Source organism: Struthio camelus, chromosome 12, assembly GCF_040807025.1.
Source record: "Struthio camelus isolate bStrCam1 chromosome 12, bStrCam1.hap1, whole genome shotgun sequence".
In the NCBI taxonomy this organism is placed as follows: Eukaryota; Metazoa; Chordata; class Aves; order Struthioniformes; family Struthionidae; genus Struthio; species Struthio camelus.
The window spans coordinates 14,995,673-15,009,626 of NC_090953.1; the positions used below are offsets into that span (position 1 = coordinate 14,995,673).

The following is a 13,954-nucleotide window of genomic DNA, read 5'->3' on the forward strand; positions in this document are numbered from 1 at the left end:
TATTTCAAAAATACTGTTTTCAGATACAGGTAACCACCACACAGCTGAGAGCTGAATCAGGTCCTAAATTATACCACTAGATTCTGCTAAAACACACTCATGAACAGGTTTTAATTACTCAGATCTTTATCCACTTACCACCATTAAGTTCATTTCATCCTTGAGATCATCGTAACGTTCTTCTAAGCGGCTGAACTCATTCAGCAGGTTCTGATACCGTAACCTTTCATCATTGAGATCTAGCTCCAGCTGTTTCGTTTCCTCTACTAGCTTCTTCTCCATTGTCTCTGTGACAGAGAAGAGGAAGCCAAAGTGAGAACTGCAGCTCTATCTCAGCTGTGGTGCATCTGTTCTGTGGGTACAGGATGTGTGCACGCAGCAGGAACATCGATGCTGAAAGAGGTCTGCTATTGGAAACTGGTGTGTGGTATTTGTGCTTCTGTAGGTAAAGATATAGCCAAATACTCAAAGGACCAAAGAATTATTATGGTAACCACAGAAGGGTTCAGTCAAGCTAGTTACTCTTCCAATGCCTTGCATTAGTCATTCCAGGGGAGAGGAAGAAGGGGCACTAGCCCAATGCAGTATTACGTACAAAGCAAAGGTGAGACGATCTATGCCTCAGGTGCACCGTCCTCATCCCAGCTGCCTCCTGCACACTGTTCACATCTAGAGCTACGGTCTTCTGGCTGCTGACTAGGTAGCAGTAGCACTATCTGTCACAGCAGCTAGCCGGGCTCGGAAATTTTGGCTCATATTTAGACCCCTCTAAAGAGGTAAGAGACTAGGAACTCAAGCGTCTGCCTGCACGTGTGGTTCAACGTTTGCTGTCACAATTAGCAGAACACATCAGAAAAATCATGCTGTAATAGGTTCACTGTATTAAATAACGGAGCCTTCATTTAAAAAGTAGAACGCATTGTACCAGCAACCCTCATCAGAAAGACTCCAAACTCTTAGGATTTTCTGGAAATTCAAATAGTAAATAACTGTGATGCTGGTAAGTTCTTTTATTTAAGAACTGAAACTGTTAAACTGAAAAGGAACACAAACTACAGTAGATTAGCCAAATCTAGCCAACGGAGCATTGCTTTACAAGGTAACATGAAGTACAGAACAGCAGTGAAAAGAACAGAACCAACCTGTTATCTCCCTTGCCTGGTCATGGATGCGACGGTTCAGCTCCTCCTTTTCTGTTTTCAGTAATGTGTTCTGCTCTTTCAGTTCTGATACCAGCTACAAAGATAATAAAATATTTGACTGTCATCAGAATGCACTTAATCTTCCATCACTAGCTCTAACAGCACCTGCATCCTTGTTGTAAGAGTTCAAATACTTGGGTTTTTTTTTTTTTTAAACAGTTCCTCAGAGAATGAAGCCAGTGAGCTAAGTTATGACATCTCCGTTTCTCAAATTACATTTAATTCATGCCCCACTGCAGATTCTCCCACACATTCTACATCCCATTTCTGATCACATGCTGAAACTGACTCAGACCACTCCATTGTGCCATAATATTTTCCAGTAAAATTCCCAAAGATGTAGTTTTGTCTTAAAATAGAAATATTCCTAAAATAGGAACAAATTCAGTAGTTCTGTCACGTAATTCCATTGCTTTCGATAACACTAACATCTTGCCTATGCACAAAAGTTGAACCACTTTAACCGTGCCAAGGTTTGTCAGTTCCTCATTTGCCTCTGTTTATGATTACCATGCATTCGCTGTGCTGAAACAACTAATATTTTTCCTTATGCTCATCTAATCTTGAATTGCATCACTGCAGCATAGCATAATGAAGGCATTGATCTTTCAGAATTCAAAACTGGCACTGCATCAGCAGGTAACTGTGTCAAGAAACAACTTGTTTGATATGCTCATGGTTAAAGCAAAGATAAGGAATCGGTCAAAACCTGCTGAACTAGTCTGTACACACACACACACGTGTTCAGTAGACTAATTGTTCAAATGAGGTAACATATAAATAGGTACCTTTGAATACTGCATATGGGACAGACTTCTGAAATCTATACAATTTTGTTCTCTAGGTAGGTAAAAGGATTTCTTTGTATGAGTGCTCTGTCTCTTTGAGTGAGCTTGGATATTTGGATTTGCAAATATTTTCAATATTTGAATCTGAATAGATGCAATACCTATATTTATATATGAAATACAGATTTAAATATATTCCTCAGCATAGGTGCAGTTGCTTAGATGCTAAGCCTATTTAGGGTTGTACAGGTATAATATTACTTCAAAATATTGTAAAAATAAGCCACACAACTGGAGAAGGCAAGGCCTCTATAGATGTTCTCATGCAAAGCACCTAGAAACATGAACAAATAAGAGCATTTGCTTTATTTCTGTGCTTTGCAGTAACATGCCTTCTGTCTAACATAGGCTATGAATGCTGCACAGGAAAACGTTACAGGTCAAAAACCTGTGACATGGACAAGCAGGGAAGAAGCAGCAGGATTGCTCTTAGGGTTATGAGCGCTCTCTAAAGTGACAGTACATTGAGCCTTCTTTTAGGCATGCTTCACTGAAATGCTGCGCACTGCTGCCTGTACTGCATCCTCCCGCAGAAATAACAGAGGAGAAAAAAAGGACAATTTCTAACCCTAAATAAGATGTCAACAACATCTTATTATGTGGAATAAAAGGGATTGCGGAAAAAAGAGATTGTGCGTAACTCTGTAGTATTTGGGGCCCGCACACTTGCCTGCTCAGTTTCATGTTTGTATTTGTCTGCCCATTCCTCAATGGTCTTCTTTTCAGACTGAGTTTGGTGCAGCTCCTTCCGGAGCTTGGCGATCTCCTCCTGAAGGCTGAGGACACGGTTGGTCGCGTTCTTAGCCTCCTCCTCACTCATCCGAAGCCTTTCCACATCGCTCCGCAGCCTCTCTGTCTCCGTACTGTACGTGATCTCCAGGCTACTCAGCTTCTCCAGCAGAGATTTGTACTCTTTGTTCTTTGCAAAACACAACACAGACTTAGCACAGTTGAAAGAGTTCTGGATTACAGGAGCCTTCTATTTGCCTACAGAACATACCCAGACGAGGGGAGCAAAAGAGCAGTTTCCCCCATCTCCAAAAAGTTTCACTGTTTTTGCAAAACTGCTTAAAGACGTGACAGAACAGCCCAGTCTCTAAGCCTGCACGTTAATGTCCTGAACTCAAATCAGATAGAAAGCCCACACACATCCAATACGATCACCTCACCTTCCCCTTAAAACAGAACAACTGAAGTGCTTCAGAGGAAATACTAAAGGAGCAGATGTCTTCTCTCATTGCTGCTGAGAGATACACATGGATGTTCTGTTTCAGTTCTACTACGGTCTCCCTGTCCCACCTACCAATGTTCTTTGGCAAAGAAAAAAACTGATCCCTTACAAAGAAAATTCAGTACATTTTTCAGTGAATGCCCACAGTGCTACTGAGAAAGATGACACGAGACTTCCAAACATCTTTCCTGAGCAGGGAGCCCTTACCTGCTCATCAATTTTTCGTTGCAGCTGCATGATCTTGTTCTCCAAGCCAATGTGAAGCTTCTTGTAGCGTTCCACAGACCGGGCCTCTATCTTCAGTTTCTTTAGCTCCCTCTTGGCCATCATGCGCCGGTAACAACATTGCAAGTAAACAATTGCCTTCAAGGTCCTCTGGTAGTGCACTCGAGCCAGCCAGCCTCTCACATGTTTCTGAATAATAATAGACTTGTGCTCCCGAAGCATCTACAGTGAAGAAAAAATAGCACAAGGGGCAGCAGAGTTGCAAACTACACCTGCTCAGTTAAGCAGACTCCATAATGAGAGGCGTAAAGATGATGTAACTAGAGATACCTCACCCTGAAAAGAGAAACCGCTGGTGGAGTAACAGAAAATGAATACGGAATGAATTTTTTTTTTTAAAAGTGAAAGGGAAAAGAGGACAGGGATAAGGAAGGCGACTAGGAAGGAACTAAATGAAAAACATGGAAAGGAAGAACAGGCAACATACGGAAAAACTGGACATTCCTTTGTGCTGACATCAGATCCAGGCTAATTACAAAACTATATGGTACCTACTGGCAAGATTACAAAATACCATCCAGATGATGACTTGGTGTTAGGTGTTTTTTTTGGTGTTTTTTTACTGTATCTTTTATCTTGAAACTTCTTAAAAACATTGACATACGCAGCATAGGCTTCATCAATACACGGTTTAAAAATCACACTTGACACACAATGCAACTATTGCATGCTAGAATCTAGAGTACATTATAGCAGCAGTTAACAACGACAGCTGTAGTCTAGCTGACTACACTACAAGTTCCATTCCATTCTCCATTTTTCCCCTTATTTTGGAATTTCTTAGACTTGCTAGCATGGAAAATACTTTCCTCTCCATTTATTTTAATCAGAAATTTTATATTATATTAATTCCAACATATTTCATGGCAGAAATTTCACCTATAGCTTTGAGGTGTCAAAAAAAAAATTTAATCATATTTGAAGAACAATAGTCAAGAACGTCAGCAACCTTTGTCAATGTGATAGCCAGAGATTTCCACTAGGAAGATTCTACTACTTGTTTTTGGATCCTTCCCTCACCGATTCCATCACAGAGTCCCCAAGGTCTGGAGGACCTCAATTCCAGCAGCCCACAGCTATGCTCACAGAGCATGCCCAAACCCACAAGACTTCCACAACTCCGAGAACTTTGGAGTTCAGCTAATAAAGCTTCCGCAATCTAAACAGTTTTCTCTAAAGAGTAAAACTACTTAAGATTTTTTGTTACTTCCTGGATTCGATAGTTTAAAGACCATATAGAGTTCACATTTTACACTGATTTACCACAAAGTTGATAAAATAAACTAATAGTCTCATAAAACTTTGTTTTCTTTTATATTTCATAGCAAACAAACTGAAGTGTGTCACAAGTGGTGTACTTTCAGATCAATGAATCAAAAGGCTCACGGGCAAAACAGCAAGATTATAAGATAAACAAACTGTCTCCCATAGCCACTTATTTTTAAAGAAAAATTGAGGAACTGAAATAACAGCACCAGATTAAAGAACACACCTAGGTAAAGAAATAGATCTATTAAAACCACAGAAGGTCAAAAGTCAAAGTCCTTCCGAGTACACGGCATGTAGTTAGCTTTCCTGACACCTGTTTTCCTTCTTACATGTTTACTGGAGTAGCTCTTCAGGTTACCTGCAGATGCTTTAATAACTCCAATACAATTCGTTTTCAACAATATCTTCACCTCAAGTTTGAAAGCAACAAGTCACATAAAATACCTCCATTCTGTAGGGATGGTCCTCATCTGCCAGTGAATTCTTAAATACATGTAATCCAATGATGAAATAGTACACTCCAAAGTAAGATGAGAATATCAGAAAATTTACTTAATTTATGAGATATTTCCCAGGACAGCTTATGTAAAAGCCTTGGAGGAACTCAACTCCTTGTTAGACTGACAGACACATCACAATGCCTCAGTCAGCAGCTTTCCCCAGGAAAAAGATGAAATAGATGATTCAACCATTTTAAATTCCTTGCATTAGTCATGTGACTGCAACACATGCCTTCTGTTATAAAAACAACATCAGATACCTTTCACAATCCTAATGGACGACACGTGTACCACAGAATACTTATAGAGTCATAGTTCAACGCAAGTGTACCGTCATAGGACAACCTTTCCGTTTCGCTCATTTGCGATTGTCACAAATTTCAGAACAACCATATTAATCTCTGTATATCAGAACTTGTGTTTCTTTCTGTGGCCATCCCCACATCTTAGTTTTAACAAAATTCCACCTTCCGAGGACAATGGGCACACACTGCACCAAGGACACAATAAATACACATTCCATCTGCGTTACCAGAATTTCATGTTTTACTGCAGTGAACAACTCATTGCTCTAGGAGGATATTCCCTGACAGGCAAGTCCGACCACCTCTTATGGCGACCTCTTAGAAATCTGCCATCCCTATTAAAAGGGAATGTAACAGGTTTATAAAACACTGTGCTACAGGACAGATGCCGTGTATATCGCTCACATGACTAATTTCAGGCATACAGAATCTTCTCCCAGTTTCCTAAGGATAGCCTTCAGTCCACATATTGGTGTAACCTGTTTCTCAGTTTAACATGAAGTTTATTCCTTTCTGTAGATTAGCTGAATCACATCTGTCAGATTGCTGTTGAAAAGATATCTTCTATCTTCTAACGACATAAAATATGGTTTATAACACTGAAAATGCTAAAAAATGCTAATAAAAAGGCAAATACATACCTATAAAAAAAAAAGACAGCTGAGCTAAGCACGGGGCACAAAACTTACTACCTGGAAATTCTGATTGGGGATTACTTGTTTTCAAACCTTCTGATTAACGTATGTTAAGATGCTATGTAGACACGTACACATAAGATTGTGTAGGCACATTTACTTTAAAAGATTTAAAAGAAATAAACATGTGGAACGTAAGCACTAATCAACTTTTGGGTTCTATAGCTTTTATATCTATCTGCTTGCGGAAAAAAATATAACCCTTTGGATAACTTTTCAGTGAAACATAAGCTGACTTTTGAACCTAGTTCTAAACAATTCTCACAGACAAAAGAGCCATGAAAAACGCTGGCATTTTATGGTCTAACTGTTTGAACCACAATTCAGTTTCCAGTCCTGTAACCACTGAAGAATAAATTCTAATTTCTCAAAGGAATTTTTATCAACGATAGTCAGGAAAATTTTATTAATATCACCAGGACAGGGTCATATCAGTGTCTCTCCAAAATGAATCCAGCATTAACACATAAAACCCCCAAAACACACTAAAGTTTTAATCTCCTATTTTTATGGGTCTCTGCTTACTCACACTAACCTCATTCAGTACACTCTGTCAGCCCTTACATCATTTCACAAAATCACTGCAATAGCAGTGCATCATATCTACATTAACGTGAGCAATACTGATTTGGACTCATGGAGGCACACAAGTAGATTCTCAGTATTTATTTTAAGGGCCTCAACTTCTGATATAATGAATGGAAAAGCTTTCTCAAGAAAAGTGCTCTAAATCCCTGCTAGATGCTCCACTGACTTTACAGATTCTAGGTGCATTCAGGGTAGATGACAATGTGAGCATCTCCAAAATGACTAGTTCAAGGGCTGCAGTACCAGATCCTTCTAATTTCCAGGTGCTGGGCTCCGATCCACACTGTGGTATCTCATTTTTGCCTTATGCATAATGACATGCACACAAACGTTTCGTATCCTTCAGGGGACACCAAAGAGCAGCTTTGTCCTGAAGGCATGTGGGAATGAAGCTACAGCGAGGTAGTAACACATTATGATTTCTTACCATTTGGTATTTGTTCCGGGCCATGTAACCTCTTAAGAGAGCCTGAAGAGCAATAGTAGCAGCTCGCATGCATTGGTATCTTTTGTGGACCACATACATGCGCTGGAACTTCTGAATAGTGATGGCAGCCCGTGTTCTCCGTAGGAACTTGGCATAGCTAATCAAGAAAAAAGATTACAGATTACACGTGTAATTATTTTCGAACTCCTGAATACTATTTTTACATCCTATAACTTTACTCTCTTTCCGAAGAACCACGTATTCTACTTCAGTTTCTTCCTAGCATCATCAGTGACACAGCATATTTACTTGCTATTCTACCATATGGCAACATGACAGAATAACAATGAACAGAAACCTTGCAAGTTTTTCAAGGAAATGTTTTCACTGCCTCCGAGAACTGTGCTATAGAACTGACAGATAAACTCAGCTTCACTTCTCATCACCTTTTCTCCAGCTTTAAAGCTATTTCCACTATCCCACCTTCCAGATTTCCTCCCCTAACTCCTAGCTGTAGGAAATGTTAGTTTTCTCAGCAAGAGAACTATGCATCCCAAGGTGGATTCTTACAGTCTTTGTAACCACCTTGCCTTTGAATGATACTACCCATCTGCCTACCGTTTTCTCAGGCCCATCCAAGGCCATCCCTCACTCATCAATCCAAAGGAATGATTCTAGTGGATCTACCTCCCCTCTCAGCTGCGCTCTGGATGAGCAATGGCTGCTCCAGCAGTACACACAGACCAAACTGGGAGTGCAAGCAGAAACTGGGCAATAAGAATTCAGCCAGAAGTCCTGCTTTTTCTCACTTGCAGACATATCTTCTAATAGTCCTTTTATTCTACTTCAATTAACAACACACTGTTCTAAGCATCATGCAGCCCAAAAAGTCCCTTTATGAAGGTCTGAAACAGGCAGGAGAAAGATACTCGTTATATTTTATTTCCCTCATTCCACTGGAAAATCATTTCCTCTCAGCCAGTATAAGAAGGAGAGAGCAAATGTATCACACTTAAATGACCTACTTAAAGGGATCTGAATTGAGGCTAATGTGGGTTTTCCCAAGAGTATTGCTTACCATCGTGCTTGGTACCCTCTGACATATCTCTGAATGGTGATGGCAGCCTTCCTCATACGCATGTACTTCTTTCGCATCAGCCAGCCTCGGATTGTCTTTTGGATGCGGATACAGGCAGCTCTCAACTTATCTGCCCTTATTTTTTCCAGATAGGCTACTTGACCAGCCCGGAAAAATATTTTTGTCTTACCAAACTGGTACTTATCCTTGTCCTATTTTTCAGAGGTAAAAAGACGATCAGTTACAGGATTAAATGTTAGTGGATTTAAAAAAAAAAAAAAAAAGAAAAAAAAAGGGATGAAGGCTAAATGAAAGTACAGTTAGTAAAGAGGTAAAAACGATCTGTGTAATATTTCAAGTAAATTTAGACTTAAATTAGCTAGTGGAGGAGAGTATTTAATTCTACTATTTTCTCTGTATGACTCTCTTAAATAAATTCAATAAGGCTACATGTAGGGCCTTGGTAGAATAAAAAGTGAGGATTTTCCTTCAACAACAATGCCACAAAGTTTATAAGAGATTTGGAGAATAGGGGAGGTGAAGAAAGGGCCCCGAGGATGAACGCAATATAGACAACGTACATTTGCAATTTCTTTGACCAACCCCTCGGAGCGGTCAGTCTTCAACCATACTACACTGTATAAATGAGACAGCTGTGGCTTCAGACATGAACTTATCATTTACTGCTCTAAGGACTAAGCCAGAATAAAACATATCTATGCTACTCAAATACATGTGAAATTTTAGAACTAAGACAGGAAGAGAATAGTATTCTGTTTCTAGATGGTTGCAACACTCCTTGGAGAAAAATACTGAAAATACACAAAGGTAAGATTAAAAAAAAAAAAAAAGAAATGTTGATTATTTGATGTCAAGTTGAAAAGAATGGTAGTTAAAAAACTACAGCTTAGGATATATTTGGCATTTCATGGTGTATATGTATGTATGTACGTATAAGTACACACACCCCCACACAAAATATGTACTAAACAAAAAAAACCCAGTTAAGCTCAACCATTGACACCAAACTAGAAAAGCCAAGCCCCAACAGGCCTACATAGTATTTTCTTTTTCTTTTCACAAACTTCCTCACACTGGCTTTGCATCTCAGCAAGATAAGACTTTCTTGCTTAGACTTTCTTCTAACTTATACTCCTGACTAAGTCGCAATTAACCACCTTCTACTTGAGAAATGAATAAAACTGTCTCTTTGGAGTCTGTCTTCCCGCACCATTCCTCAGGCCTTAAGAAATGGGTAAATCCCGAGAAACCATATGAGTTCAGGTGCAACTCCAATGCTTTTAATGGCATAGCCTGCACATACAGAGCTGCAAATAGGAGGTAGGAGGTAAAACAAGAGGCTGGTGAGGTATGAGGAAAGGACCCCCCCCTCTCCAGGCTAAGCAGGCAGGCAACGGCAAGAGGAGTACAGGAGTGAAAAGGGTTGACTTTAAGTTAGGAGCTGAGAGGAGGAGAGTGAAAGACTCAAATACATATACCCAGAAGGAAACAACTCCACATAAGAAAATCTCCAGATAACTGCACCTTCAGAGTTAATACACCTAATCAAGGTAATGCTCACCCTCAACCCACCCACATTTAAAATCACTATCTTCCTTTCCTCTGATACTCTGGCAAATTCAAACCACATTCCCCAAACAACAATACTGGAGCTGTACTCTCACTCAAGAGAGCCTATTTTATTTTACTATAGTAAGAACTGCTTGTCCTTAGTAGGAGCCAAGTTCTACAGCTTCAAAAGAAAGATGAACAACTAACACAGCATTTACAAAACCTATGACTTTTTGTGCTAACATTGTTTGTTTAGTACTTTTATAAAATACTGAAACAGTGTAGCTATTTACAAGCTAATAAGGGGAAGCTATCTTTATCCCTTCAAATTCCAAAGACTTTAAGCACTGAGTCTAGTACCAGAATCAGCTTCTCCAGGACATTTTTACATGTCTGTTTTCGGTCACTAAGGACATCTCTCTGCTTCATCAGAACACGATAACGGCTGAAAAACTCTTGGTATGTCCACCTGTGCCATAAAACAGAGTCAGTGTCAGTCCACACAAAGAAAACCTCCCTCTACAAGAATAACTGCTGTTGAAAGTAATCTAGAAAAAAGCAAACATACCTCGAGGGGAAACCAGCTGCACTGATTCGGATGGTTTCGAGGACACCACAAGCCCTAAGCTGCTGTACTGCCCGCTTTTCATCAAATCTATTTAAGAATAAAAAGAGGCCATCAGCAGACTTTTGAGAAAAGTTCTAAGCAATTTAATACATATATTAAAAAAAAGGAATAAGACATTGGAATGTGCAAAACCAGATTCCAACCAAAAAATGCAAATGTCACGTGAACTCAAAGAGTGCAAACTATCAGTCAAGTTCAAAACGGGAAACAATGAAACTGTAGATATTTTTCCTCATACTTCAAAATGGAAAAAAAAAAATGTGCCTCAGAAAGTACTTCTCCCTCTATTCAACCCAAAACATCTCCTGCTCTAAGTACACGAACACACACAGTAAATACATAACAACAGAAGTGAGACATACCACTTTACTCCTGAGTGAGCAACAGCTAGCAGAACCGTGATCCTCCGAGCACTCGGGCCATTCCCCACACTCAGAGTCAGGCCTACTCGAACCATATGTGAACCAACTTACGTGAACGGAAACTTGAAGTCGTTTGGCTTAATGCAACGCACATAGTGTGGAGTCGTAGCATTGAGGGTTTCCATTAGCAGATGAAGTGAGTTTCGAAACTTTATGAGGAAGAAAAAAGGAAAATTATCAGGGAGTAACCTGAATGAGCTCAGTCATGTTTGAAATAATCTCAGAAATGGGATCTAGGGATACACGATTATTTGTCATAGTGCTTTTCGTAGTAAACAAAGCACCAACTTGTTTTTGTTAATAGAATGGTATTCTATTTTGGTAATAGATTTTAGCAGCACGAATAAACCATTCCTATTTCCACCCATAGCTCGACACAGCTTGTTTGGGGGAGGTTCAAGAAAAGATTATGAATATCCAAGCTCAAGCAGTCTCTGGATCCCCTGATCCATAGTTGGACTAGGGCACGACATTGCACACACAAATTGTGCTATTATCTTTGACTGATTATCAACCCAAGACAGGGGACAAAGGTCAGGCATTTTTGTAGATTTTTTTTTAGGACTTTCAGAACCTAAGAAACGTAGCCAGCTCATCTTCAAGATTCAGCAGGGGACTCGGATACAAAGAGCTTAGGCTCTCTGGGAGTAAAGGTTCCTTGCATTTCACATGTATTTTGGAGCAATCTGGACAGGTCCTGTAATACTTTGCTGCAGCTCTGATATTTTGTCAACAACTCTCAATTCTATGATTTTTTTTTCTTTACTGCTGAACTCTGTGATCATCCCGCTTTTCAATTATTTGGCTGACGCTAGATTTTGAATAGAAGCTATCCACATCAGACAGAGTAAGTCATCTTTTCCAGAAGAAGAGATGGAAGAAGCTCTGACAAACTGATAGGATTTGTGACTGTCTTCTCTTTTGAAATTACTTGCTTTTTCTACTGCGGTAACACAGCTCTGCTCTCTCTGTATCTGTGGTCATAGACTCTTTGAGGATGTAGACTTCAGAAACAATGGTGACCTTGAAGGCTTTTTACCATGACTGACTGAGCTAAACCTATAGCCCTGCCTCTCTATCAAGCTTCTCTTGTCTTTCCCAGGTATAGGCATTAGCGTGTTTCCAATTTATACGGTACGCTTCCACATAGTCCTACAGTAACTTAAAAATAGTTATCCATACAGGCCTCCTAGAAGCTCCAGGCAAAACAGGAGGCAACTGCTCACTAGTGAAGTGGTATAGGCTGGCAAGCAGATAAAAAACGAGCTCCAAACCCTCAAAAGTCCAAGGACTATTCCTGATGGAATCCATCATCTACAAAGCACTAACTGGGGACATGACAATCTTAAGAAAATACCTATTAAAACTGATATTTTAGGTGAAAAGTAACAAGGAAGAATCGATTTCCTCAGTCATACTGATTTGGATAATTTTATTTTAAATTCTGGCATATTAGCACGGATATTTTATGTTTAGCCCATTGATAACTAGAGCCAAGTCTTCTGCGGACTGTACTCCTACTTTTGATTGAGTCAAAGGATGTGGCACATGACCAAAAAGACCCACTATAAGATTGTCAAGCTGCTCAGCATCTAGCAGGCTAAACTTGTCTTGAAAAACATGAGCTTCTGTTTTGGGACCATAATGAGAACTGAGCTCCCTAAACTTCTGACCCGAAATGTATTAGCAATGATGATATACTTGCTCCAAACTGCAAGTCACAAGCAACTGTAGCTGTCTCACAACCACAGGGGATCACAAGAAGCAGCAGTGTACCCTAAGACCTATCAGACATTAGCTAAAGGGAGAGATTATTTAATAGAGTTACATCTCCAAACTCACCTGATGTCCCACAGTTTTCTTATGCTCCTTGCTGGTTTGACTTGGCCTGGTCTTGGCTGGTTTTACAACAGTCCGAGACAATGGCACACGGCCTGAAGAGGTTGCTGATGTGGGACTGAGGACCTTCTCCTCATCCTGGAATAACTCCGGTAGTAGCTTAAACTGGTGCAATAGTAGAAAAAATATGATGGCTAAGAATCAAGCAAGTGGTTCTACCCTTTTGTATTTAAAATGTTAGAATCCAAGCTCAGTTTCTGTAAGCACTGTTTTCTTCTATCCCATGTGGGGAAATGGGGACAAATGCAAAAAAGCATTTAAGCGAGTAGAGTAGTGAGTTGATCAGTGATGTCATACTAAGAATTGCATGATTTTGATCAGTGAGCCTCCTTCTGAAGGTAAAATTCTGATTTGAGTTTCTTCATAGAGCCAGCAATAGCTTCCACGTGAAACTGTTAGATACTGAGAGCATAAGTGCCAACTGCAATTATATATAGCTACTTTGGTGTTAGAAGGAAACCAAAAAGGTCCTCTCATATTCCAGTGGTGCAAAGAACTCCTTTGTGGTTGAGAAATATCTAGGACAGAACAATGAACAACCCAACAGGCAACAAAGAACATCCCTGCTTTAACACTCTAAAATAAAACAATCAACTTAAAAGAGCAACCATCAACTGAAAAAACATCATCCAAACTCACCTGACTGATGATCTGTTCTCGGGCCAGTGGGAGTGGAAGAAAAAAAATGAAAAATCTTCCCAAATATCACCTAGCACCTCTGGTTCCCTACTACAAATAATACTACCAGGTCTTTCTACTGACAACTTTTATCACTTCAGAAGCATTATAAGAAAATCTGAACTTCTCTACCTGTCAGTGAATAATCTTTTATCTAGCCTCTGTGCTTTTTCTCCCAAGAGACAGGAGCATTCAGTTTTCAGTACTAGAAAGTGCTTGAGCTAAGTACAACCTAAAAAAAATTAAAAAATTGGTTTTGCCTTATAAAACTTGGTGAGCATGACAATATCCAATGAAACATGCTGGGCAACAAAGTGATATTTGTAC

The 13,954-nt window shown here is 39.7% G+C and overlaps 1 protein-coding gene across 10 annotated transcripts in view; it reads right to left on the bottom strand.

Annotated features, from left to right (window-relative positions):
• Positions 1-13,954, bottom strand: part of MYO5A (myosin VA) — a 117,616-nt gene that overhangs the window by 26,711 nt on the left and 76,951 nt on the right. For all 10 annotated transcript variants that reach the window (XM_068958123.1, XM_068958124.1, XM_068958122.1 and 7 more), the window contains 10 exons: positions 12,893-13,054; positions 11,102-11,199; positions 10,569-10,655; positions 10,361-10,469; positions 8,429-8,640; positions 7,351-7,507; positions 3,489-3,728; positions 2,721-2,969; positions 1,143-1,236; positions 139-287 (listed from right to left, as the gene is read on the bottom strand). In XM_068958123.1, coding sequence (XP_068814224.1) covers positions 139-287; positions 1,143-1,236; positions 2,721-2,969; positions 3,489-3,728; positions 7,351-7,507; positions 8,429-8,640; positions 10,361-10,469; positions 10,569-10,655; positions 11,102-11,199; positions 12,893-13,054 — 1,557 coding nt within the window. The remainder of the gene's footprint in view (positions 1-138; positions 288-1,142; positions 1,237-2,720; positions 2,970-3,488; positions 3,729-7,350; positions 7,508-8,428; positions 8,641-10,360; positions 10,470-10,568; positions 10,656-11,101; positions 11,200-12,892; positions 13,055-13,954) is intronic.